We start from the raw sequence: 26,268 nt of genomic DNA on the forward strand, positions 1-26,268 counted from the left end.
TTTCCCCCAATTAAGGCACATCTGAATTTTGTTTTATTTTATTTTGGAAGACTTCATGAAGGAAAATAGGATGTTCTACTGCTCCCCCAATAAGTTTTGGGTAGTTTAGATGGACAAGCTAGACAGATCAGTCTGCGATATGGTGCTGAGCAAAAATGTACAGCAAAACCCCATCTCAGGGTGAGGAAGACAGACAGGAAGCCCTCCCTAACCCTGTGCTTTGAAGAGTTTCGTTTTTTCTCTCCTTCTCTCTTCAAGACCCAGTGCAGCTCAGCAGAGAGACAACTGCATCGCTTTGGATGATGGTAAGGGAACCAACGATCCAATGGGGCAGGAAAAGAGAATGAACATGGAACTGGTGCATAGCTTAGTCTAGCAGAGGGATGTATTAATAGCCCAGATTTTAAAACAAAACTATTATTTAAAATTACAATGTAACTGGAATCATTGGGCCAGAAATGGTGGTTGGTTAAGGTGCCGACTGCCGAGTTCTCTGTACTTTCCCAGGACAATCCGTTCCCAACTTAGTTCATTTGCTTACCAATAGCAAGTCCCAGATTTCTCTGGTTAAGAAAAGCCACAGTGTGGAACATGGTGTAGAAGAGCAGCTTTTTGCGCAAGTTAGTTTTTAACATCTTGCATGGGTGGGGTGGAGAGAGGAAATGCTTGTCCCTCTCTAGCGTGATGAAAACTTTGCAGAAAAGCCATAAACACCACATTTTCTACATTCCTGCTTTTGAAATACACAGAAGCCATCTACATTCCACCCCTTTTCCTTTGGGGTGGTTAACTCAGACATTGTTGCTTCGGAATGGTTCCTGTCCCACTGCTTAAATAAGTCCATTGCAGATCATTTGTAAACCACTGAAAATAGATGTTTTGTTCTTCAGAGTAAAAAGACAATTTTTTTTCTGTACCAAGTAACTAAGACTGTATGCATTAAGAAGACGGGTTAAATTTTTCTTGTTACATGGCTCTTCGTGAGCTACGTTGTGTAGCTAGGTTTTTCTGGGTAAGCCATGTCCACTTTATTAAAAGAACAAGAGAACTGTCCTTTCACAACCACGATTTTCACCCTACTCTTTGTGTTTAGAAAATGTTGGGTCCTGTTGTTCATTTGTTGCCTTGTCCATTATCTAGAAATGCACAAGTAATTTGGAGCATGCATGTTTTGTGAATTTCATCTCCAATCAATATAACTAGCATGTGAAGTTGAAGCTCATCTAGATAAAGAGTTGCCATTTGCTTCTCCTGTAGTAGTTTCTTCTCTTGACTAGGTTTTATAAAAGTGAGAAGGGAACTATATGGGAAACTGATTACAAATACGAGTCATTTTATATCTCTGCTCCTTGAATTTCAAGAGATTTCTTTCAAATAAGAGTTTTAAGATTGCATCCTAAGGGATTAACTGGTACAGATAGTCCTTGACTTATGACCACAATTGAGCTGAAAATTTATGTTGCTAAGTGAGAAATTTGTTATCCCATTTTACGACTTTTCCCCCATGTTTGTTAAGTGAATTGCTTCAGTTGTTAAATTATTAACACAGCTGCTAAGTGGATTCGGCTTCCCATTGACTTTGTTGTCAGCAGGTCACAAAAGTGGTTCACATGACCAGGACACTGCAACCATTATAAATATGAACCACTTGCCAAGCATCCAAATGTTGACTAGGTTTTATAATTCAAATTTTTTTACTACCGATTCTGTGGGCATTGCTTGGTGGGCATGGCAGGGGAAGGTTACTGCAAAATCTCTATTCCCTCCCCATCCCACTAACCTGCTTTCCAGCTCCGTTCTCCTGTGCAGGGCAACCAAAGAAGACCCAACCAATCAACTGGGACTCGGGAGGCAGAGAATAGATGGGGGCAGGGCCAGTCAGAGGTGATATTTGCCAGATCTCCAAACTACTCAAAATTTCTGCTACTGGTTCTCCAGAACTGGTCAGAACCTGCTGAATACCACCTCTGGATCACGTGACTATGGGGTTGCCGCCACAGTCATGTGAAAAATGGTCATGTCACTTTTTTCAGGGCCATTGTAACTTCAAATAGTCACAAAATGAATGGTTGTAAGTCAAGTACTACCTGTACTGGCAGCCATGCTCTGTGCCACAACAATACTCTCTGCTCAGTTAATAATTATTCTAAATACTGCATGATTATGGTGAAGGCTGATATTGAAGATGACTTTTAATACTATACATGCAAATATCCCTCAAATATTTTAATTTCTTAAGTGTGTTAAGGTAGAAGTTTGTGCAACCTGATTTTTTGTGCAAATTGGAAACTTATTAAAATGGCTACACAAGCTGGAGGATTTTTCACACACCCATATCCATATCCTTCCCCTTCTTATCATCCTTTCATCAATGAACTGCCATCATCATCATATAATGAAGGGGAAAGTTGCTTAGGTATGTTGGGAAATATGGCCACAAAACCATGCCAACATTCCTGGGGACTAATTAAGATCAGATGTTCATTGGTAAGATTGAATATCCATCCTTTTCTTAAGGCCAAAAATTTAACAATGAATGAGAGATTTAAGACTGTCTCCTTATGCTACTCAGGTCATGTTGCTTCCACAGTCAGACCTTGAAACAATACTGTATAGAGGACAGAAGCACTTTTGCTGAACCAAGACTATTGAGATACTAAATACATAGCAACACACTGGACTCTAATAACTAGAAAGTCAAGGGGTCAATTTACCTTCCCAACTTTCATCATCAATCAAGGTGTTAAGATTGCCGTAAGGCCCAGCAGCCAAGCTGATAAGTCTTATAAGTACTACATTCTAGCATATTTGGGAAGTATCTGGATGGGTGAGAAGGAGAGATTAATTGTGTCCATCAATCATTATACTACTGCAACCCAAACTACATGCAAAGGAAACTGAGGAGTTGCAAACTGTTTCTGATGCAGAGGGTCTGCTCAAGTTGGAGACAAGGTGGGCAATGGCCTTAGCTTCATAGATGAAGGCTCACCTATCCAAAGTATGCTTATCTTTTGAACTGATCAAATTACCTCATACTAATCTAGACAAAGGGATGCGGTGGCTCAGTGGCTTAAGACGCTGAACTTGTCAGTCAGAAAGGTCAGCAGTTCGGCAGTTCAAATCCCTACACCACGTGATGGAGTGAGCTCCTGTTACTTGTCCCAGCTTCTGCCAACCTAACAGTTCAAAAGCATGTAAAAATGCAAGTAAAAAAATAGGGACCGCTTTGGTGGGAAGGTAACAGCATTCCATGCACCTTTGGCATTTAGGTCATACCGGCCACATGACCATGGAGACGTCTTCGGACAGCACTGGCTCTTCAGCTTTGTAATGGAGATGAGCACCACCCCCTAGAGCCAGAAACGATTAGCATGTATGTAGGCTTGACGTGGGACTCGTGTCAGGGGCACCTGTGGTGGCCTAGTGCTAAGGCGGGACTTCACTGAGACTCACTCTCTTCCTCACTCTCATTATAATCTCCTTCCTTCCCTCTTCCTTCCCCTTTCCTTATTTTTCCTTCCTTGCTCTCTTCCCATTTTCCCTTCTTTTTCTTTGTCTTTCCTCTTTTTCCTTTCCTGTTCCCCCTTGCATTCTCAAATGCAAAAGGGGAAACATTTCTCCTTTTGTTTTCAGTTTGTTTTGATAATTCTCTGCCAATGAAAATGGAGCCCGGGGGAGCACACGCTCCATTTTTGCTAGCGGAGGCACTGCGGGCTGGTCCTTTGCTGTTTCCAGGCTAGCCCTGTGGGCCAGATCTAAGCACCCCATGGGCTGGATCTGGCCCACGGGCCTTGAGTTTGACACCCATGAGCTAGAGATCAAACTGAATTGCTAATACAGAGATTAAGCCACAATAGTAACCATTTGTCCTGAAGGTCCACTATACAAAATACTACATATTTCCTAATTAGAAAGCCAATTTGGTGTAGTGATTAAGGCATCAGGCTAGAAACTGAAAGATTGGGAATTCTAGTTCTACTTTCGGCATAAAGCCAGTTGGCTGACCTTGGGCCAGCCATTCCCTCTCAGAAAGCAGGCAATGAACTCAAAAGTCAGCTTTGCCAAGGAGCGTTAATTTTATATCAAAGGCGGAGGAGCTTAGAACATTTGGAATTTGTGTGTCTTTCATTTGCAGCCAAACTTACATGAATAATTTGAGAAGCTGTAACACAGCAAGTTGTTCAAATTATATTGTAATTTGATAAAAGTATGTTGAGCAGCGGCTTGTTAGATCATGGTTTATTATGGATTACTTAGGTTTTTTTCAGGTTAGTGGCCCTTTTGAAATTTTGAGCGTGAGAAATGAGTGCTGCATACAAATGATGGCACAATTCAAACATCAAACTGGCGAGGCTAATAGGGTCACAAAAGTGGAAGGGATTACTCACAGTATTTATGAAGGGATTAAAGTCCACCCTGTTTCCCAATGCAGGAATCAAATTACAGCATCCCCTAAAAATGGCTAAGCCAGCATTTCTCAATCTTAGCAATGCTAAGAGGATGTGTGGGCTTCAACATGTCTTAATGTTGCCAAGGTTGAGAAACAGTGATCTGATATATCCTTGGACAATCCAAGCAAATGTGAGTTCACTCCTTCTGTGGTTGTTTGGTTCTTCTCTTAGCTGTTTGAAGTCTTTCTTAACATTTCACTAAAACCTGCCTTCCTGCAAAAGCTCAACCATTTGCTTTTGGAAAGCATTGTGCACAACTACACCTCAGGAGTGGGAGGCAATTGTGGACATCAACAAATTGCCTTATTCCTCCTGCTGCTTATTTCAATACAGATTAATTCCAAGTTAGCATTTTTGGTTTTCTGTGCAGACATGGGCATTTTAACCTAAAAGGCAAGTCAGCCTCATTTTTTTGTTCCCTTTGAATACATTCTATCCCATAATTGCCGAAATCCAGTCAAAAGACACCACTGCCCCTCAATTACATCTAGCAAATCACATTTGCCTTCCTTTAATATGAATTAAACATTTTCTTTTCAGTACTCTGTGCATTGACGCACACACCCCATTCAGGGAAGAGGGGATAAATCTATTCCCCAGAGCACCTGAAGGCAGGAGAAACAGCAATGGATGGAAACTAATCAAGGAGTGAACCTAGAACTAAGGAGAAATTTCCTGACTGTGAAAACAATTTATCAGTGGAATGAGTTGCCTCCAGAAATTGTGGGTGCTCTAACACTGGAGATTCTTAAGAACAGATTGGACAACCATTTGTGTGAAATGGTATAGGATTTGGAGGTTAGACCAGATCCCCAAGGTCCTTTCTAACTCTGTTATTCCATTCATTAGCATATAGACAATGAATGCTGTGCTTTTTTATAAACCGATTTCTGATTTTCACTGGTGGGTTAATAGGCCCTTAAAGTTACTCTGTTAATCTTTTTCTGGGTTTCCTCCATCTTCCAGATTGGGTTTGATTTTTTTGCTCAAGCACACTTTTCCCAGTCTTCCTAAAATGCAAATAATTTCATGCCAACCATTTATCATCTGCATAACATAAACCATATTCTCAGAAATCATGTTTTTCTGATACCATTTTTATCGTTGGTAATTCAAATGGCAGTATGTTTTCACTTTCTACTTCTCTTCTATGAATTGGAAGGAAAGATGACACAACCAGCAGCGCTCACAGATTTTTCACTTTTCTTCCATAGCTTCACAGTCCAAGATAAATGAGCTGTTTTGATGGCATCAAGAGAGAATGCCTGAATGTCTGTGATAAGCCAGCTGCTTTGTCACATCCATCTATTACACATCCGAGAAACAGTATTTTCTAAACCAGCAGATCTGGTACATATTATTGTATATTCCTTTTAGCAGGGAGTCACAAATTATTACAATTGCCTTATTGATCCTTCTACAGGTGTATCCTTTCCTCTTTACATATCTCCAGTCTTTCATCTTAAGCACTTGTCTCTTCCCTACAAACTCAAAGCCTTCTTTTTTTAATGAAAACCTGAAAATTATTTTTAATGGTGGAAAATTTCTTCAGAAGATCCTTTCTGGCAATCGCTCTCATCCATCTGACTTCATTGCTTATCTCTCTTCCTTGTGGAACACTGCAACTTGTATCTACTCTTAAGTGGATTTCCTAGCTTTGGCTCAAGAAATCTTCATTCTTTTATCAGCTGATAAAAGCTCTTGCTCTGATCCTTTCCCCCCCTAAAATACAGCTAGTGAGTCTACATTTGCAGCATACATTTGCTTTGTGGTTTTCAGGTAGAACACAAATATCCCAGATATTGCAGATAAGGAAGGACTGCACAGTCAACTCCATCCAATAGCTCTTCCATTCTTTGCACGATTCGCTGGATTTAATGACTTTATCACAAAACTCTTGCTAACCATCTTATTTACTTGCTCATTCAGCTCACTTTCAGAACATTTCCATTTTTTCTACAGCTTCCTCCTTAAGAACCAATCATTGTAGCACCTACAATAAACAGTGCTTCTCATTACCACATCTCTTAGGTTGCTCCCTACCTTAAGCACTGTTATTTTTTTTTCCTGGGCAGATAGGTATATGTCAAAATAAAGTTCAAGGCCACAATTACTCAACCTTTTCCTTATTTATTTTTTAAACTACCAAAGAATTCTCTTTAGAAATAACAGCCATGCAGATGACCACATGATTGTGACCCTTCTATTTAAAATGCAGATACTTTAAAAGAAAAAAAAAAGGCTGGCAGAAGGGTTGAGGCCCAAAGGATTCCAGGTTTATTGAACAGTACTCCAGTTATCCTGAGTTCACACCACCCACTAAACTATTAACCATATTTGCAATAGCCAATGAAAATGTTAACAGCTTAATACATTAAATCAGTTTAAACTCCTTCCAGATTATCTGTCCTGTTTAGGTGAGAAGAAAAGAGTTTGTCCAAGTGTATGGCAGGTCTACAGGTTGTCTTCAAGTTACAGCAGTTCATTTAGTGACAACAGCAATGAAAAAAGTGACTTATGACTGTTTTTCACACTTACAAGAGCGGTAGCATCCCCATGGTCATGTGATCGAAATTCAGGCCCTTGGCAACTGGTTCGTAGTTATGACGGTTGCAGTGTCCTGGAATCATGTAATCACTTCTTTTGACAAGCAAAGTCAATGGGGAAGCCAGATTTACTTAACAACCGGGTTACTAACTTAACCAGTGCATTGATTCACTTAACTGTGGCAAGATAGATCGTAAAGTGGGGCAATTCACTTAGCAAATGTCTCACTTAGCAATGGAAATTTGGGACTCAATTGTGGCCGTAAGTTGAGGACTACCTGTATTTGCAAAAAGCCTTTTCCCTTCTTTTGAAGACATTTAAGTACTGAGAATCAGAATCAGCAATGCAGTTCCCTTTTAGTGTCTCATGTGGATGCTACAACTGGCTTGTCCAACCCACTGCCCACAGGCTGCATGCATCCACAAGAACTCCAAAACAAAGGAAGTTTGTTATTTAGATACATTAACCATATTATATATTTCATACATGGCCCAAGACAATTCCTCTTCATTCAATGCAGCCCAGGCAAGCCAAAAAGTTGGACACGCCTCTGCTTACAACAGACATAGTTCTGACCTTCTGAAACAAAAGTTGAGATTTCTGCTGATTTCCTGTTTTTCCAGGTAGAAAAACCCATTCACTTTGAGTACAAATGCTGAGACTGTCAGCGTTTATTTTTAAAGTAACACACTGTTAGCAAACATTTGTAATCACCAGAGAGCTGGAAGAAATAAAGCATTGGGGCAATATTAGCACAATTTGCAAGAGCAAACAGTAGCTGAAGATTGGCAGATGTGAGGCTTCAGAGATTCCTACCTCCTAATTCTTTCAATTACACAATCCATAATAAATTATCTAAAAATTGCAGAAAGACGTGTAAAAAATAATATGCATGTGCATTTCTTTCTAAAACCGTAAGGTTTTTCTGGCTACATAATCTCCTTTTTTAAGTGCAGAGTATATTTAGTCCTGAGTATTACGTGGATGGGTCTTTATTTTCAGAAATTGAACTTGTGCAAAGACAAAATCTTAATCTCTCTTTCTCTCTCTCTCATGCTGTTATATCAGGAAGCATGCACCGTATGAGTTATGAGACTGCAGCAGTCTGCAAAGTGCCTAACATCACAACTACCCTACTATCTAACATAGACTGCAAAAGAGATTAAACTCTTTGTGCTATTTTTAAAATACAAGCCATCATAGGGCAGTAGCTAACTGACTAACAGGTAAAGTTTAAATAGCCCCTGAGCAATTGCAAGATACTTCCAGTCCATCTCTGTCCATGCTTTCCCCTTACAAATTGTAGCTGAGGCCAATTATTGTGCAACTTTTAAAGGGCAGAATTCCAAGATTCCAGAGCTACAGAATTGCTTCAGGAGTTGAATACAGCAAATGACCCTTTCACACCCAAGGGCTGTGCTGATCTGAGATTTGTGCTAGTCCTTATGGGGAGCTTATAGGCTCAGTAGATGCTATGGAGGAAACACTGCCGTGGCAGCTGTGCATTGTCTTCTCTGGGTTTATGGAGCAGCCTATTTCCCATTGGTGGGATCTCCTACCTTATCCTGCCTCCCATTTCTTGGCTTTCCCCCTTTCCCTCTACCCAAAGTACCATGGCGCGTTGCCATGCTATCTCATGCTTCCCCGAGAGGCACTGCTGCTCCTCACAAATAATGGCTGGCTTTGGTTTTGTGGCATGAGAAGAACGAGGGTGGGCTGGGAGGAGCTAGCTTGTCAGGCACCAATGGCCAGCTAGGAGGAGACAGAGAAGCACAGGGAAGCGCCTGTTGAAGATTTGAGGAGCAAGTCAGGCGGCTGCACGGAAGGGTCCAAAAGAAGCTCGGATCGTGACTAATCCAGACTCTTTTCTTTTTACAGAAGCTCAGGCTCTCCCATATCCTCTTATTGTTGCTTCCTGGAAAAATCCAGGCAGAGAATCCAGACAGTGGCGGGGGAAACAATGGGGACGCCACAGTGACAATCCTCATCTGCCTGTTGTTTGTGCTGCTGGTGGTGCTATGTATAGCATGGCACTATTTGAACCGTGTAACAGAAGGAAGGTACCATCCTAGGCACCTGATGAGTAACCTGGTTCTTTGGTGGCAACAGTTCCGGAGGGAGACACTTTCTGAGGACCTGGCTGAGGACTACCAGGATGAGCAACAGACTGATGGAGAGCTTGAGGAAGAGCGACAGCAGCATGTGGAGGATGGAGGAGGAGAAGAAGATGAGGAGATGGAGGAGGAGAAGGAGGAGGAGGAGAAAGAGAAAAAGCAGCTCCTTCGGGAGGAAGAAGAGAAGCTGACCAAGGAAGCCAATGAAGAGGCAGCATTGGAGGAGGAGGCCTTGGAAGAAGGTGAAGTGTCAAAGGCAGCCCAGGGCAGCGCAGAAGTTCTACTGAGTCACCTGCATTCCTTCTCTGGAACGGCATCCTGGGAAGACAGTGGCAAATCACTGAGCGACACTGCTCTCTAGAAATCCCAGGGGGGAAGGAAGGAAGGAAGGAAGGAAGGACTTGTCACAAACAAGCTTCTAATGCTGGGTACCCTATCCACATAGGGGGAAACCCAAGACGGCTGTCACTCTGCTTTGTACACTGCTCCCACTGGGAGCAGCACTGTCTGTACGGTTGCATTTGCTTCTTCTAACCTGTTCCAAAAAGCTTGTTGTCAAACAAAAAAAAAAAAAAGGCATATTCCCTGAAACAATAAAACAGAGAACCGTTGGCCGTATCTCAACAGTTGATTTTGTAATTGGGCTGGCAAAAACAAAAAACAAAACCCCTACCTCTCTTTGCTTAGTATTTGCTTAGTATTTCTCTGTGTAACAATTCCTACAACTGACAAATTTTTTCTATGCAGCACAACACTCATTTCCTGAGTATGAGCCAGGAATGACATGGTGCCATTTGCGAAGATTCATTTGTGGCTAAGGACACCACTATTTCAGAGAAGGTCAACAGCAGTTCTGGGCGAGCACTTATCTTGCAACAAGCACCACCGAGGGAGAGGTGGTCATTTTTGGCAAAGGGATGCCTGTTGGAAAAAGAAGACAGGTAAAGAAGCTTCACCCTGAAGGAGCAGTCTGATCCTTTCTTCCACTTCCTCAGAGTTGCTTTGTTTCCTTGACAGGTCCTGAGCTTTCAACTAGAGCAGCCACGATACGAGCCAGAGCACGTGCTTTTTCCTCTGACTCTGCAAAATTTCAAGAGGCACTCAGACAAATGTTCCTAGGGTGATAATAAGGCAGACTTCTGCTGCTCACGACTCCTTTGTGCTTCCCAAATTATTCTCTTCCCTCCAGGATTCACTGTAGATTGCACTAAAAGCACCATGGCTGAGTTAGTCCTGACATCAAGGAAGCACCAACATCAGGTGTCCCTTTCTCGCTGGGAGAGAAGGTGGCCCTGTGAAGTGAAAGGGAAAATTGAGGCTTCCAGTAGGGCCCCACAGACACAATCTAGTCCACCCACTGCCACACTCCAGTGCTCCACCTGATGATGAAAATCCAGAGGTCTCTTTGCTGCCCCAATTATCGTGCCCGCCCTCGGCCTTTCTTCTTTTTCGTGCCTGAAGGTGTTTTGATGGGCAGTGGAGCCGTGACTTCTAGTACAGGCCCAAGAGGGGTTGCCGACAGCTCCATTAACTCTACTGTTGTGCTTGGCTTGAAGGGCTCAAAGGGTGAGAACTTCAGTGGGCTGCAAAAACAAGGACAGGTTAGAGCTAGGTCATTTAAAGTCTTGCTTGTGGCTCTGGTATCTGGACAGGAGAGCAAACCGTAGCCTTAGAGACAGCGTTCCCCTTGGGGAAGCAAGGACTCAGCAGGCACCACAGCCTTCCTGCAGCCAGCCCCTTGAGGAACATGCCCCGAAGAGCTAGACCAGGGATCCCCAAACCTGGCAACTTTAAGACTTGTGGACTTCAACTCCCAGCATTCTCCAGCCAGCATAGCTGGAAGTTGAAGTCCACAAGTCTTAAAGTGCCAGGTTTGTAGACCTCTGATCTAGACTTTCTCCCAACTTTCTGTCTCCAGATTTACCTGACAGGTGTACGGGGGCTGCTGTTGAGACGCCGTGGAGATCGCACCTTGGGTTGGAAGGAAAACCCTTCCTTGATACTTTCCAACACAGATGGAGCTACGTAGGTAAATCCCTAGGGGAAGAACACCCAGTCAGTGTTGCTATGGTCATAATTTCATTTCAGGAGCTGGGATTCAATTATGTTCTTTCTTTCTTTTGATCAACAATGAGGAATTGGTGGCCTTGCCAAGGTTGCAAGCAACAGTTCTCAGCAACCCCTGCTAATGTGGTCAATAATGGTTGCTGAAAGTTGTAGTTCAATCACCTGGAATGCCCTAAGTTCCCCATTTAATTTCTACATCAAAAGTTAGAATCAGTTGCAGGATTCAGCCTAGGTTCCCTTCCACCCCGCTTGCATGAAACATATACTTTAAAATGCTTTTTATTTTTGATCTGCCTGTTTGCTAGGAGAGGATCATCTTTAAGACTGCAGTTGGCAAGGGTGGTTAAGAAGAGTTAACTCCCAAGCCAGCTGTCTATGGAGATTCTCAGTCACCCAGGTCATAGTTGTTCTTTCAAAAGGCAACTGGACTTGCATTGTTTTCCTTGAAGATGTTTCACTTCTCCTCCAAGAAGCTTCCTCAGTTCCAAACGAGTTGCCTTTTCAAAAAAAAACCCAACACCTTTGGGATCACAAGCCAGCTCTTAAGAAAGCTTTTTTTTCCAAGCAGCAAGTGGTTGCTATCTAAGACTTTTTTCAAAAAGTTGGGAGTCACCGTTTAATTTTTGCACTGGTCTTTATCCTTTAGCTGGCATGTGGTCCCCAAAGGTTAGTCATAGGGAAAGGAGGAACCTGGGAGGAAGAAGGCTCTCCCCACTGCTTTGTAATAGGATTGTAAACCAGATTTTGCTAGCTCCTCTTCCTTCTCACTGTAGTTCCAGCTGGTTGTTCCTTACCAGGAAAGCCTGATTGGCACTCTCACTGAGAGATCCATCGTCAGGACTATCCACAGGTGTCTGGCGAGTGAAGCGGGTATCAAACTGGCTGACATCATCTTCTGATTGCTGTGGATGGAAAAAGATATTCTGCATATCTCATCATGCTATTATCATATAGCTTTTTGGTTATGGGTGAATTCTAGCCCATGTTAATATCTACACAAACGAAGGCCTTTCTTTTTCCAGAAATTTTGTGGAGATTTCTGAAAAAAGAAAAAAAGCATTGTTAGCACATGATGTAAAGGAGCTGTATAACAGGGCTGTCAAAGTCTCGGCCCGCAGACCAGATGCATCTTGTCCTGGCCACGTGCACGCCTGATTTAGCGAAGGGGGGGAAAGTCCTGATATGTCACGTGATGACACCCCTGCTGTATAATAAGATGATATCATACAGTTGGACTTATCTAAGAGAGATAAATGGATTTTACACTGAGGGTAGAACTAAACAGGTTTAAAGTGTAATGAAAATTTGCACAACAGTGTAAGATAATCAAAGAAGCATGTGAAGTGGGCAGGTATTAGCTTGTTTGGATTTTCTTTGCACAATAAATAAATATAGCCGCTGCAGATTATTAGAAGGAAGCAACTCAGATTGAGTAGCTACTCTATTCCATTTCTGCAGCTTTGTCATGGCTCCATCCCAAGACTATACTTCAGAAATCTGGCAACAAACAGCAATGAAACCCCGACTTTCACCAAGAAAATGGTGGAAAAGAGTTGAATATTGTGAGATAAAACAATATTAGCTCCTGGTACAAAAGGACTAGGCTTAGCAATATATGAGAACTAGGCAAATGATGCTTATTTATACCAGAAAACCTCTTTATGTGAAATGAAAATCCAATAAAACCCTCATCCAATTTAGCAGTCCTTAATCTTCTTTCGTTATATAAGCTACAAATCAAGACCAAGATTCTGAGAAGGCCTATTTATAGTCAGGGACAAGACCGTAAAATAGAGAAAAGGCAGCAATAGGGACTGAAATGTGGTCACTTTACCAAAGATGGCCGAAATGGAGGGTCAACTCTTCTGGCCAACAAGTCATCCCAGTTAATGTGTCGGAAGAATGGGTGTTTCTAAAAGAGAAAATAAAGACTTTAATACTATCTAAAACACATGAAGAATCCTCAAACACATACTATAGTTCTCATATTCCAAATCTCAAATTTCTACAAAATTACCGGCGTTCTACACTTAAAAAGGCACCGATATTCACTTCTAATACCAAAAAAATTCTCCATCTCCCCTCCCCCTAGTTTACAGCTGAAGAGAGCAATTACTTTAATTGTTTTAAGCATTTAATTATGGTTTAGAGAAAGAACAATGCAAGGTGCTGATGCCCTGCCTTCTTTCGAAAAGCCTGATGGGGCGATAGCCCCAGGCTTGCAGCACCTTCGCCAAAATCACCTTCAGATTTTAACTTGCTCGTCAAAAATTCCAAATTCTTGGACATATTAAGAGAAAACCTCTTCCCCTCTCCACCAATCCACTTTACCTGAACATCTCCAGCATCACCTGGCCCACCTCCAATTCGTTGATTGGGGTTCCTTTTGAGAAACTAGGGAAGGAAAGAGGCATGTTTTGAGAAATCCTGCTTCGGATATTGCCAAAAGGACAAATCACTCTTTGAGAATTCAAGAATTCACAGTTCAAATTTTTTCCACTAGGACAGCTTCACTGTAACCTCCATTTCATCCTGATTCAGGATATTATTCACCACAGAACTGGCTTAGCTGGATCTCTTTCCACACAGAGGTGCTCACCCAGCCCTGCCCTCACGGTAAAGGCCCCATTCCTATTCTGGCAAGAGATGCAAGTCATCGGCCCCACTGCATTCCACTGAGATGGGGCTCCCCAGCCCTCTTTGCAGCCACCTTTGAGCGCCATTCAGTACAGATAGTCCTCACTCAACAACTCTAAATGGGACTGGAAACGCCATACACTAAGTGGCGCAGTCATAAAGTGAAATATCACAAGATCGCACCTGACTGAAGACACCCGTTCCAGCTGTGGTCCTGAAGCAAATAAGCTGCGGCTATTAAACACAACGCCACATGATTTCAACTTCCGACTTTCTCATTGACTTTACTTGTGGGAAGCCAGCTGCAAAGGGCAATCACATGACCACAGGAGCTACGCCTGTTTTGAAAGCATGTGCCAATTGCCAAGCGCTCAAATTGCGATCATGTGGCTACAGGGATGACTGCAACTTTGAGGACTGGTCATCAGTTTCTTTTTCTCAGCTCCATCCCAACTTCAAAGGGCCACTGAACAAGCAGTCGGTAAGTGAGGACTATTTGTAACCCAATGTGCTTTGCCACTGGCCTGCTACCTCTTTCTGTCCATCCTGGGCCAAGTAGAGCAAGTAGGTGAATGTAAGTCGAGCAGGGCTACTCTAGTGCTGTAAATGGTTCCTTCTTCTGAGTATTGTTGATGAGAGACCAGGGCTTCCTTCCTTCTCTATTCTCAGCTCAGGGTAATAAAACAAGTAGGCCACTAAAAGGCAAGAGCAGCTAACTATACTTTTATAGGAAAGAAGGAACCAGAAAGCCAGCTGTGCTTACTCCAAGTTCAGGAAAAGGTGACCAGTGCATTTTGGGCGTAGTCACATTTAAGCAAAAGAATGGCAAATCATGCACTGAAAGATGTGATAGGAAGGAAGCTGCTCAGGTACACATGTACTCTGGAAAGCCCTTCTGAACTGTCCCTCTGTGAAGGGTGGCATTTACCAACCCGGTGTTAAGCTTCTCTTCCCTCTAAAATTCAATATGGCACCCAGTACAGATTGTGGATGTCAATCCAACAAACATATTCCTAGGAATATATGAATGGAATGCCTTGAGCACAGTTTTATCAGTCAGCTCCTTAGCTTTCAATGACAAAAAAATCATACCGATACTGTTAAACTGTGGCTTTACCAATGAAAACATCTTTACTAAATGTATTATGCTGCTCATTACTAAATAGCTTGCAGTGACCTTTTTAAACCTGATGCCTTCCAAATATGTTGGACTTTGATTCTTACCATCTGTGGTCAACATGGCCCCTAACTATGTTGGAAAAAGGAACACTGGGTTGGGAAGACTGCTTGACAACAACAGTAAAATACCTGGGAGAAGAAGCCAGTTATTAATTTTATAATAATTAATATAACCATAAGATTCAAAATTCCAATCAGTGTAGCCCAATCTTATGTGATATACACAGTTATATACCTTCCTGAGCAGATCCCGAGCATCTGAAGTCAAATAGGGTGGAAACATCAACTTGCCTTTCAGGATTTTGTCAATTGTCTTTTTGCGGTTTTCAGCGGTAAATGGAGGCTGCATTAACACAAAGGGCTTAAGATAAGTGATCCTACAAACTCAAGGAACAGTAGAGTAGGCAGAGGTTGGGGGAGAAAGTAAGGGAAACAACGGACAGATGAAAAAAACTGGTAGCAAATTCAAATTGAAATATAAGCACTGTCCCTTAAAAACAGAAAGTTCAGCCGGTGGGTTTTTGCCTGAGCCAAGTAAAAGAGATAGCAAGACAGCCAAGTATCACTTCAGTAGCCCTGTTAATGGTTTAGCTGGCAGATCTAATACTGCTTGTACTGATTATATTGCCTGTTTTTCAGAAATTGTGTAGTGTGTTGATTAGGACAATAGGGCATTCTTCCTACTATCCTTTGTCAACAGCCAGCTGACCTCAACGTGAGAATCTCTGCAATAGTTTATCTGTTATCCAGTGAGAACTGATTGGCAATTCTTCCTTCGCTCCCTTCCCACCACTGCAACCTCTGTCACTTACCCCGCCCCCCCCGCCCGCCTCCAAAAGCAGCACAAGTCAGACTTGCCGATCCTGTGAGCATGTCATACATCAGGGTACCAAGGCTCCACCAGTCCACAGCCCGATTGTGGCCACTGCGCATCAATATTTCCGGGGCCCTGGAATTGAGGGCAGAGAAAGAAATTGGTACATAATTATTGAACCAGTTAACCTCACACTAAAACAGATCCAGAAGAGGTATCCTAAAGGTGCTCATGAGCCTTCGTCACCTACATGTATTCTATAGTGCCACAAAAGGTGTGGGTGACAGCACCATCATGGATGGATTCCTTGCAAAGCCCAAAATCCGTCAGTTTAATGTGCCCTGCAGAGGAAATGGGAAAGTCAAAGTCATATTACAGCCCTGTTGGGATCACAGAGTAGTACAGATAACATTCAAATTATTACGCATCCTCCCACCCTTCCCTCCATAAATAAGGATGCTTTCCCTACCTTGGCTGTTTAGCATTATGTTCTCTGGCTTAAGATCCCGGTAAATGATGCCATTAAAATGGAGATGGCCAAGAGCCAGGATGATCTCACTCAGATAGAAACTGTCAGAACAGAAAAGGGGCCTGATCAATAACGTAACCCCAAGCAATCCATACAGCTCATTTATCTGTGAGGGGTTAATAACTCATAATGAAAGCTGTTGGGTGAGAGTCTGATTTCACCGAAACGATTCTAGGAGGGAAGGCCCATCTTCAACTTTAAGCCATTTATAGAATTGAGGAACTCAGCTGTCAGAAAAAGACCTTGAGATGAAATTTGGCACTTTCGAGCTCAGATGAAAATATCTACTTTCCGCTTGGGAAAACAGGAAGGATCAAATGGCATATGGTATTTTTAATCAACAGAGATTCGCAATCCTGAAATCTTATCTGAACACATTTTGCATAGTCAAGGAATTTTGCAGGAATTCAATATTTTAAGATTACCTGCACTTAATTTCCTCCTATCTTCCCACTTCTAGTTCCAACTAAAGGAGGAGGGCATTTACAGAAGAATCAGTAGGAGGACACAAACTGCCACATGCAATAGTGAGACTGGGCAACCAAAGAAGGGAGGTGGACATTTGTCCATATATTTAAATACAGTGACCTTCTTTCATTAGTCAACTCTCCCCACCTTCCCCACTTGGGCCTTGGGCACTGCTTTGGGCATCTGTTTTACATATCTGAAAACGAGAGCTTGTACATTTCAAAATGCAGCAGAAATTATCTACATACATTTATGTGATATGACCTCCCCATCCATAGCCACTTAGAGCCGGGAAGAGCAAGGAAGAATTGAGTCTCATCAGCATACTAACGATACTTTTCAATGAACTGATGGGTGGCCTCTCCTTATGGTTATGTATAAAATGTTGACTAACAAGAAGACTCAGTTTTGTGGGACCTATTTTGGAAGCAACATCCCACAATTTTGACTGGAACCATCCACTAGGTAGCAGCAAACCCACTAAGCCCTTAAGGACAAGAGGTGTAATAAGACCAGGGTGTTGCCATGAAGATCATCCACTAAAGCACCAATTTACATCCCATATCTGGACCTGAAGTTTGACTTCAAGGGATTCAGATAATCCACTTGTAGCTGACTTGCCAACGCCACTCCACAACATTTTCCAAAAATGGAGACTGCGTAAACATTGTCCAATACAGCTGGATGAACAGGTAAGTCTTTTAAAGGGTGCATGATCACATTGCTATGTTGGACGGCCCTGCACCCTCTTTTAGAAAAGCATTAACTACTCCCCACATCCAGCAGCATACACATCCCATTAGGCCAGGTGACTGAACTCTGCCTCAAAAGCACTAGAGCCACTTCTTCTGATTATACGAGCTCACGGGAATTCAGAAAACATCGTTAGATATCATCATTGCTGTGTTCAACAGCACCCAGATCTAGCCAAATAAAATTGACTTTATCCATAAAGCATCCTGAAAAAAAAAAAGTCTGAAATGACCTATGCCTGTGTTCCCATCCTTAGCTAAGGGGAACTGAATCACTTTGAATAGGACCCCTTGGTAGGGCTCAGTGGATGTTTCAGAATGACTGAAAGGTACAGAGAGATTTACTCTACTCTCGAGATTTCCAGTTGCCTCTATTGTCACCTTACTTCTGGCCATAGTAAGAAAGAGGAGACAAAGCCTACGGTGAATGCCAATCTTCGTGGCTGTTCCAGTTCAGCTTAGGTAGCATTTTCACTAACCAGGCTGTGTCCTCCAGGAAGATGCCTTCCCGTTCCAGCTGCATGAAGAGTTCTCCTCCTACGAAGCAAAGCACAAAGAGATACTACCATCAGCCTTCTCCAGCAATGTCTGACCCAACCTCTAAAATCTACCACAGAACAAGAAGTATCAGGTCCCAGGTTTTTGGCCAAATCCACTGTAATTGTTTCCTTTCCATGGAGGTTTGTTTCCATACCACTGAGACATTCCAGGATGAGGTAGAGCTTGCCACCAGTCTGGAAAGCATAGATGAGGTCTACTATGAATGGGTGTTTGATGGCCTCCAGAATATTTCTCTCAGCCTTTGTGTGCGCTGTGTCCTTGGCATTACAGGCAATCTTGGCCTGCAGGAGATATTCAGAGAGAAATATGGTCTCACAAAGATATTTAACAAGGCACACGGAGCTGTAGATAGATAGATACTTACTTTCTTTAACACTTTCATGGCAAAGATTTTCCCAGAATTTGTGCCTTGTACCTTCCGCACTTGAAACACCTAAAACACGAACAGAAGTAATAAGCAAAATCTTCAAGGGAGCAACACAGCTATCCAGCAGAGGAAAGAGTGAGGAAAGAGAACTATCTTCTCTTTTATGAAAATCAGATGCCAATAACCCAAACATTGGGTTTCCAAACTCCTTAATATTGTGCACTCAGCCTTTCTTTTAAAAAAAACACCTGAGAACAAGCAAGACCATTTAAACAGTATGGGGCAAAGGCAATCCAGAGTATTATTTGATTAGAGAGCTTTAATACCAGCGCCTTCTGATTAATTACAGGCTTTTAAGAACATTTTCATCAGCTCTGCATTGATAATCAACATGCTTTCTTACAATGAGGTAGCTTACTTCTCCCAAGGAGACAAACCAGGCTAAACTGCACCATTTCAGACTCTGGATAGGCAGTCCCAAGATGAATGTTCCTCCATACAGAAACAAATACACTTATTTCCTAAGATTCTAGGCCAATAAAAGTACCTGGCTCTTCTACTAGAAAGGATTTTTCTCTCCCATTTGGTTGAAGGTTGAACCCTCTGCCCACATACTCACTCTTCAGGAATTGCTCACCTTGCCATAACCACCCTTTCCCAAAACACGCAGTAGCTCAAAACAGTGGGGCCCAATGTGTTCTGTGCCATTGTTGACGCTGCTTTCAGAGATTTCAATTTCCTCATAATAACCTGGCACAAAACTGTGGAGAGAAGAGATTAATCTTATATTGCTCTGCCTCAAAAATATATATAACATACCAATGAAGGGCAAGGCAAAGGTGTGAGGTTTTCCAGAAATGAGGAAGGCCCAGTTTTTGAAAATCAAAAGAAGAGAAGATGAAGAGATTGCAGCACAACTGCACTGTGCCTTTTATGAAAGTACAAATCTGAACCTTAGAATAAATTAAAATTCAAAGAAAGGAAAGTTTTCTATATCTGCCTATTCCTGCAGCTATTAATAGACAGCTAAGGACCCCATAATATGATATGGAATGTGCATAGTACTGGGGAGATACTGACATGGAAAACAACTTTCTTTCAATTGGTTTAAATTAGGATTAAAGCCTAAAAGAAATAAAGGAAATTCATTATAGCAATGTGACACTCTCTAGAATACTCCGGATACCATTGTGCTAAATGTGACATTCCCATGGGGAATTATAGTCATTAGTATGTATACCAATAGCATGATCTCTGTCACAAAGTGGCAAACTAACGCTGCTTGCTTTGTTCAATGTACAGGACTATAAATGAACAGATAAAATAATATTAGAATGTTAATTGAAGAAGTAATGGAAAAAAGCTACTAATTCAGAGGTCCACTACACTGATTAGAGGCACATTAAAGTGATGATTTTTCTTTAACACACAGTGCTTCGTATATGTTAAAGGGCATTGGAATCTACTCTACCCATTTCAACCCTCTACCACAGTTCAGTCCAGGAGCAACTTCAGAGAAAATATTTTAATTTTATTAATTTCACTATTAGATTTATATTCCACCTTTGCCTGTACAAGTGAAGGCAGGATATATAGTATTCCTGCTTCCCGTTTCCCCCACTGCAACTACCCCATGAAGTGATTTGGGCTGAAAGGGCGATGGAGGAGTAGAACTCAACTCTCCCAGTTTCTTTAATCACTACACAAAACTGGCTTTCCAGGTGCTTAAGTGGAAACTGGATGCCTCAATTTGCACGAGAGTGTTTTTCATTAAAATTAAGCCACCTTTGCCTACATTCACCATTTTATAACACTGGTAAACATTCTTGCATCAGTGAGTAGACTGACTTTCCAAATGTTGCTTTTAGCACAGTGATGAACTTTCAGTTCTCTACCCTACAACGTTGATGATGATTGGTTCAGATGCCAAAAGGACAAATGCACAATAAAGACAGCTTCTAGGAATAGCATTTGTGGAAACAGCTAGAAATCCACTGTAAATGCAAAAACACTTACACCATCACCATCATGCTGTGATCCGAGTATCTCTCCACAGCCTCTGAACTAGATGACCGTTTTAGGAACTAAATGCTGAATTAGTGAGATCTCAGTTTCTGAGTCAACAAGGCAGTTACGCCACTTTGTTTCGTTCTGATAATTTTCAGTCAGGGAAGCAAAGGAATAGACTTTATCGCTGTCATCAGGGATCAGCTATTTGTAGTGAAACAAGGACATTTCATGTCCCCTTGAAATGTTTACATCTCGGCTCTGAAAAGGCTGACCTGTCACTTTGCTTATGCAGCACCTAGAAATCCCATCACATGTTAGGTTGACACAATTTGCATGCTGCAGTCTTTCCCCAGTGGATTCTCTCTGATCAAGGACAGGTCTCACTGTCTCCAGCCCAACAGTATTCTGTGTGGGGATGATGGGAATTGTTGCCTTGCCCACAGAGTGAGCAAGTTAGAAGAAGCCATTTTAAAAGAATGGAAGAAGTAGCTGCTGACACCATACTGAGCCGGGGAGGGACCCTTTCTTGCCAACCTATTTTTCCAATAGTGTGTGAGTGCATCCATCACCTAAGAAACCCAGGAGAATTCCGCCCAATGGCAGACTGGGATGAGGCCAAGGAGCAAAACAACCTAGAGCTGGCAAAGTACTTACTCCGAGCTACTGCTGCGAAAATCGGGGTCCACTTCCTAAAAGAGACAAGCGGGGTGGAGAGAGACACAGAGCAGATGATCAGCAGCAGCAGCAACGCAGGGGATAAACGAGGTCTGCCCACACCAACCCTGTCCCACTCGGGAGCAACCCCCACTGAAGTCATTAGGAACTCTGCGCGGGGCTCTTGCGCCCTTTTCCCCTTCTCCTCTGGCTGGACCCACCCCTTTTCCCTCTATCATCTTCCATCCCGCCTCACCAAGGCCCCCAGTTCAGGCTCCTCCCCGTCGCTCCCTTCCTCCGTTTCCAGGTCGATGTCGAAGACGCCGGCCATACCGGGGGCTCCCCAAGTGCCCCGTGGATTTCCGGGCCACGCCCCTTTGCCTTTCGTCACCGCCTTTACCCCGCCCAGCGATGCAACTACTGTCGTCGCCTGTCTCGGGCGGGACCGTCGTTTTGGCGCAGCGGGCGAGGGCCAGAACGCGGTGTACTTGGGCTCACGGGCGACCTCTGGCGGTCGTGCCTGATAGGAGAGGAGGGCAGAAAAGCAAGGCTGACCTTGCGGCTAAAATGATGCTTCAGGTGGAGTCGCATAATTAGCGTAGAACAGGTTGGCCGGGATGCGCCTTCGCTGCAAACGGAGAGACAGGGTTGTATATGCAAGAGTCAGTTGGTTCAGCCGGGTGGCTATAGAAATGGAATGAATTAATGAAATAATTTTGTGTGCGTGTGTGTGCTTTTAGTTGCCGACTATATGGGATTTCACACAATATTATAACAAATATTCATTAATTCATTCCATGGTTCAACCCAACCAACTGAACCAACTGTGTGTGTGTGTGTGTCACCCCATATAGTTGGGAATGACTAGCAAAGTAAAATCCACAGGACTCCTTTACCTTTTATATATGTGTGTAATATATGTAGGCAAGTTTCCATCCAGCCATAACTTCCTCAAATTTCCCTTTCCTCTAGAGCAATATTTTTTCAAAATGTGTCAACTTTAAGATATGTGGATTTTAATGCCCAGAATTCTCCAGCCACATCTTAAAAGCTGCCACATTTGAAAAAAAAAACTGCTTTAGACCCATTTTTTTCATATATTTGTGCTGTGAGTCTGCCCTTGTTCATACTGCATATCCAAACAATCTTAAATGACTGGTCACTGACTTTGGTATTCAATCCACACTCACTCATTACTCCTTCTTTTTCTTGCTTTATTGTGCACACTTCTCATTCCTCTGTGTTTCATGCTTCTTCTGACACCCAGCTCTCACTCCTATACACAAAAACAGCAGGAGAATGTACACGTACACAGCCATTTTCACCTTCCATCCAACACTCATTCCTTGCAAGAAAGCTTCTATTGGAGCATTTCTAACAAGATCACAGATCCATCTATTTCAGGGGTGTCAAACTCATGATGGAACATTGTCACATGATGTATAGCAACTTTTTTTCCCTGCACAACCTCCCTCATCCAGCAGCATTCATTTCCAGCCCCACTGCACTCACACTGCACTGGCCACCTGCATATAACCCAGCGGTAACCATTTATTTGTCTTCCAGCTTGTTTGCAAGCTGCCTAGGGCTTGCAACTTCCTGCTAGCTTCCCCATTGACTTTGCTTGTCAGAAGTTGGCTGGAAGTCGAGGAGGTCCTTGTTTAATGGCCTGCAATCCTCACATAATGGGAAGTGCTGACACTGCCATCAGTAAGCAATATGGTCACACTTTACAAATGCTTTGCTTAGTAATGGAAATTCCAGTTCTAATTCCTATGAGGAGAATCTGTAATCCTAATAGGGTCACATAATGACCATTACAGATATTATAATAAGAGATAGAATTCTTAAAACTGATGTTTAGATCAGAAGTATAGTTGATTGTCAAATTTACCTGAGCCACAAAAGAGGTATGAGTAATCTGAAGCTCTGTTTCTGAATCATTTTCATCCGGCTGCCTAGAGGTGGTATTCAGCAGGTTCTGACTAGTTCTGGAAAACTGGCAGCAGAAATTTTGAGTAGGTCAGAGAACCAGCAAATAACACCTCTGGCTGGAGATTTTACAGTATCCTTCCCCTGCCACGCCCACCAAGCCCCGCCCACAGAACCGGTAGTAAAAATAATTGAATCCCACCATTGCCGCTGCCTCCCTGGCCTCACAGCTGTAGCTTTGCCCTTTAATTCCTCTCTTCCCTTTTGGTAACTACATTTAGAGTAATACAACAACAACAAAATTTCTGATGACTGAATTAATAAAAATCAGGGATGGTGAAAAGCAATAGAACTTGGGAATGGGGATGTCAGTAGAAAAAGCATAAGATAAATGTTGACTCCCATGGATTTTATTCTTTAAATAAATGCAGATGTTTGAGCAAATCAATGCAAATCCTGAACCAAATTGTTATTTCAACAAGAGGGGATGTTTTTACCTTGCAATATTATGCTACAGATAGTCCTTTTTAGTAACAGCTTTTGACAGTGACTGTCATTACAATGAGTTAATATGGCTCTTATTTTCACTTGCTTATTTGCCCCACACCAAGATATCCTCAAAGATCAAGAGAAAGAACCCCAGTTGAGCTGAAGGAAGAAGCAAGAAGCAAAGGAAAGCTGAAGTTATTACAAATTCTGTTTGTATATAGTATCATAGAGCAAACAAAGAGTACAATCACCATGTGCTTTACTGCTTAACTATTTTTAATTGTAACAGGAAACACAAAACTCTCCTTAGGACTAAACAAAATAGAGCAGGGCTGTCAAACTCCCAGTCCATGAGCTGGATGCATCACGCACCGGCCATGCCCAAGTCCAGCTAAGCGAAGGGGGGAAAAGTCCCGATATGTCACATGACGCCGTGACAACGTGAATTTGACACCCCTGTCATAGGGTATATACCATAGATCTAAACTTGTAAACACTGCCATCTATTGGCTAAATATTACTGTAGTTGTTGCATAAAAATACATTCCAACAATGAATTCCAACAGAAGTAAAATTGTAAACACAGTCATGGTCACATGATTTACACTTAGCAATTGCTTCATTGCATAAATGAGTTACCAGAACCAGTTGTGGTGGCTAAACATGGAGTTTAGAAATAGGGAAGAAACAGAATTGAACCTGAATTCTGTTGATTACATTGTGATATTCACTTAAGTTACATAGTAGTAGTAGTAGAAGAAATTTTCTTTTCCTCTCAATTTAAATAATATCAAGAAATGAATAGGTAGGTTAAAATAAGCCTGAAAAACTTTTTCATGAGCCCTTTTTACTATTTTTTGTTTGTTTATTTAAGAGTGCTTTTGTAACAAATGTTATTTTCCAGAATAGTCATGCTTTATTCAGGAGCTTTTACAGGACACATATGGCGCTATGACTCAGACTTTATTTTCTTATTTCGTCTCAATTCTGCTTTCCTTTTCTCAGGCTAAACAAAATCCTACTTTAAAAAAATGGTGTATGGCCATTTTGGTGGTGTGTGGTGTAATATAATATGGTCTTCTTCACTAGATAGATTATGCTCCTAGTTTTTTTGAAATGGCATGGCTTTGGTATGCTCAGTACTGTAACATTTTGAAGGGAAAAACTATCACAGGATCCTTAGCATCTTTTTCCAGTGTCATAAAATACTTTTTAAAGTTTGTAAGTGCATTTATATGCATTTATGCATATTTGTACACATTTAGAATTTGATTAAAATATGAGGAAATGTTTTCATATGACATGCTTATGAATTTCCCCTTTCTAATGACACTGCTCAAAAAATAAAGGGAACACAAAAATAAGACATCCTAGATCTGAATGAATGAAATATTCTTATTAAATACTTTGTTCATTACATAGTTGAATGTGCTAACAACAAACTCACACAAAAATTATCAATAGAAATCAAATTTAGCAACCCATGGAGGTCTGGATTTGGAGTTACACTCAAAATTAAAGTGGAAAAAAACACTACAGGCTGATCCAACTTTGATGTAATATCCTTAAAACAAGTCAAAATGAGGCTCAGTAATGTGTGTGGCCTCCACGTGCCTGTATGACCTCCCTACAATGCCTGGGCATGCTCCTGGTGAGGTGGCAGATGGTCTCCTGAGGGATCTCCTCCCACTCCTGGACTAAAGCATCCCCCAACTCCTGGACAGTCTGTGGTGCAATGTGGCGTTGGTGGATGGAGCGAGACATGATGTCCCAGATGTGCTCAATTGGATTCAGGTCTGGGGAACGGGCAGGCCAGTCCATAGCATCAATGCCTTCATCTTGCAGGAATTGCTGACACACTCCAGCCACATGAGGTCTAGCATTGTCTTGCATTAGGAGGAACCCAGGGCCAACCGCAACAGCATATGGTCTCACAAGGGGTCTGAGGATCTCATCTCGGTACCTAATGGCAGTCAGGCTACCGCTGGTGAGCACATGGAGGCATGTGTGGTCCCCTAAAGAAGTGCCACCCCACACCATTACTGACCCACTGCCAAACCAGTCATGCTGGAGGATGTTGCAGGCAGCAGGACGTTCTCCACAGCGTTTCCAGACTCTGTCACGTCTGTCACATGTGTTCAGTGTGAACCTGCTTTCATCTGTTAAGAGCACAGGGCACCAGTGGCAAATTTGCCAATCTTGGTGTTCCCTGGCAAATGCCAAACGTCCTGCATGGTGTTGGGCTGTAAGCACAACCCCCACCTGTGGATGTCGGGCCCTCATACCACCCTCATGGTGTCTGTTTCTGACTGTTTGAGCAGCCACATGCACATTTGTGGCCCGCTGGAGGTCATTTTGCAGGGCTCTGGCAGTGCTCCTCCTGTCCCTCCTTGCACAAAGGCGGAGGTAGCAGTCCTGATGCTGGGTTGTTGCCCTTCTACGACCTCCTCCACCTTTCCTGATGTACTAGCCTGTCTCCTGGTAGCGCCTCCATGCTCTGGACACTACGCTGACAGACACAGCAAACCTTCTTGCCACAACTCGCATTGATGTGCCATCCTGGATGAGCTGCACTACCTGAGCCACTTGTGTGGGTTGAAGACTCCGTCTCATGCTACCACTAGAGTGAAAGCACCGCCAGCATTCAAAAGTGACCAAACCATCAGCCAGAAAGCATGAGAAGTGAAGTGAATAAAG

At 42.5% G+C, this 26,268-nt stretch overlaps 2 protein-coding genes across 3 annotated transcripts; one reads left to right on the plus strand and one right to left on the minus strand.

The window, feature by feature from the left end:
* The first annotated feature begins 239 nt into the window (after positions 1-239).
* Positions 240-9,736, plus strand: PTPRCAP (protein tyrosine phosphatase receptor type C associated protein). The gene is made up of 2 exons (XM_026707911.2): positions 240-305; positions 8,877-9,736. Exons 1-2 carry the CDS (start codon positions 300-302, stop codon positions 9,471-9,473), a joined length of 603 nt encoding a protein of 200 aa, XP_026563696.2. The 5' UTR covers positions 240-299; the 3' UTR covers positions 9,474-9,736.
* On the minus strand, positions 6,562-21,547 carry RPS6KB2 (ribosomal protein S6 kinase B2). 2 transcript variants are annotated; one of them, XM_026707910.2, is made up of 16 exons: positions 21,407-21,547; positions 21,151-21,185; positions 19,124-19,247; positions 18,484-18,552; positions 18,253-18,400; positions 18,038-18,095; positions 16,279-16,379; positions 16,060-16,150; positions 15,854-15,944; positions 15,231-15,338; positions 13,511-13,573; positions 13,014-13,091; positions 11,974-12,081; positions 11,037-11,149; positions 10,492-10,695; positions 6,562-10,404 (listed from the first exon to the last, which is right to left on the minus strand). In XM_026707910.2, exons 1-15 carry the CDS (start codon positions 21,479-21,481, stop codon positions 10,530-10,532), a joined length of 1,428 nt encoding a protein of 475 aa, XP_026563695.1. In that variant the 5' UTR covers positions 21,482-21,547; the 3' UTR covers positions 6,562-10,404; positions 10,492-10,529. The 2 variants fall into 2 exon arrangements, with proteins under 2 accessions (XP_026563695.1, XP_087776806.1); XM_087920680.1 differs by having other exon boundaries at positions 6,706-10,404; positions 21,372-21,525.
* Positions 21,548-26,268: the final 4,721 nt, after the last annotated feature.

This window comes from Pseudonaja textilis, chromosome 1 (genome assembly GCF_049901715.1).
Source record: "Pseudonaja textilis isolate UNSWEBS1 chromosome 1, rPseTex1.2, whole genome shotgun sequence".
Taxonomy (NCBI): Eukaryota; Metazoa; Chordata; class Lepidosauria; order Squamata; family Elapidae; genus Pseudonaja; species Pseudonaja textilis.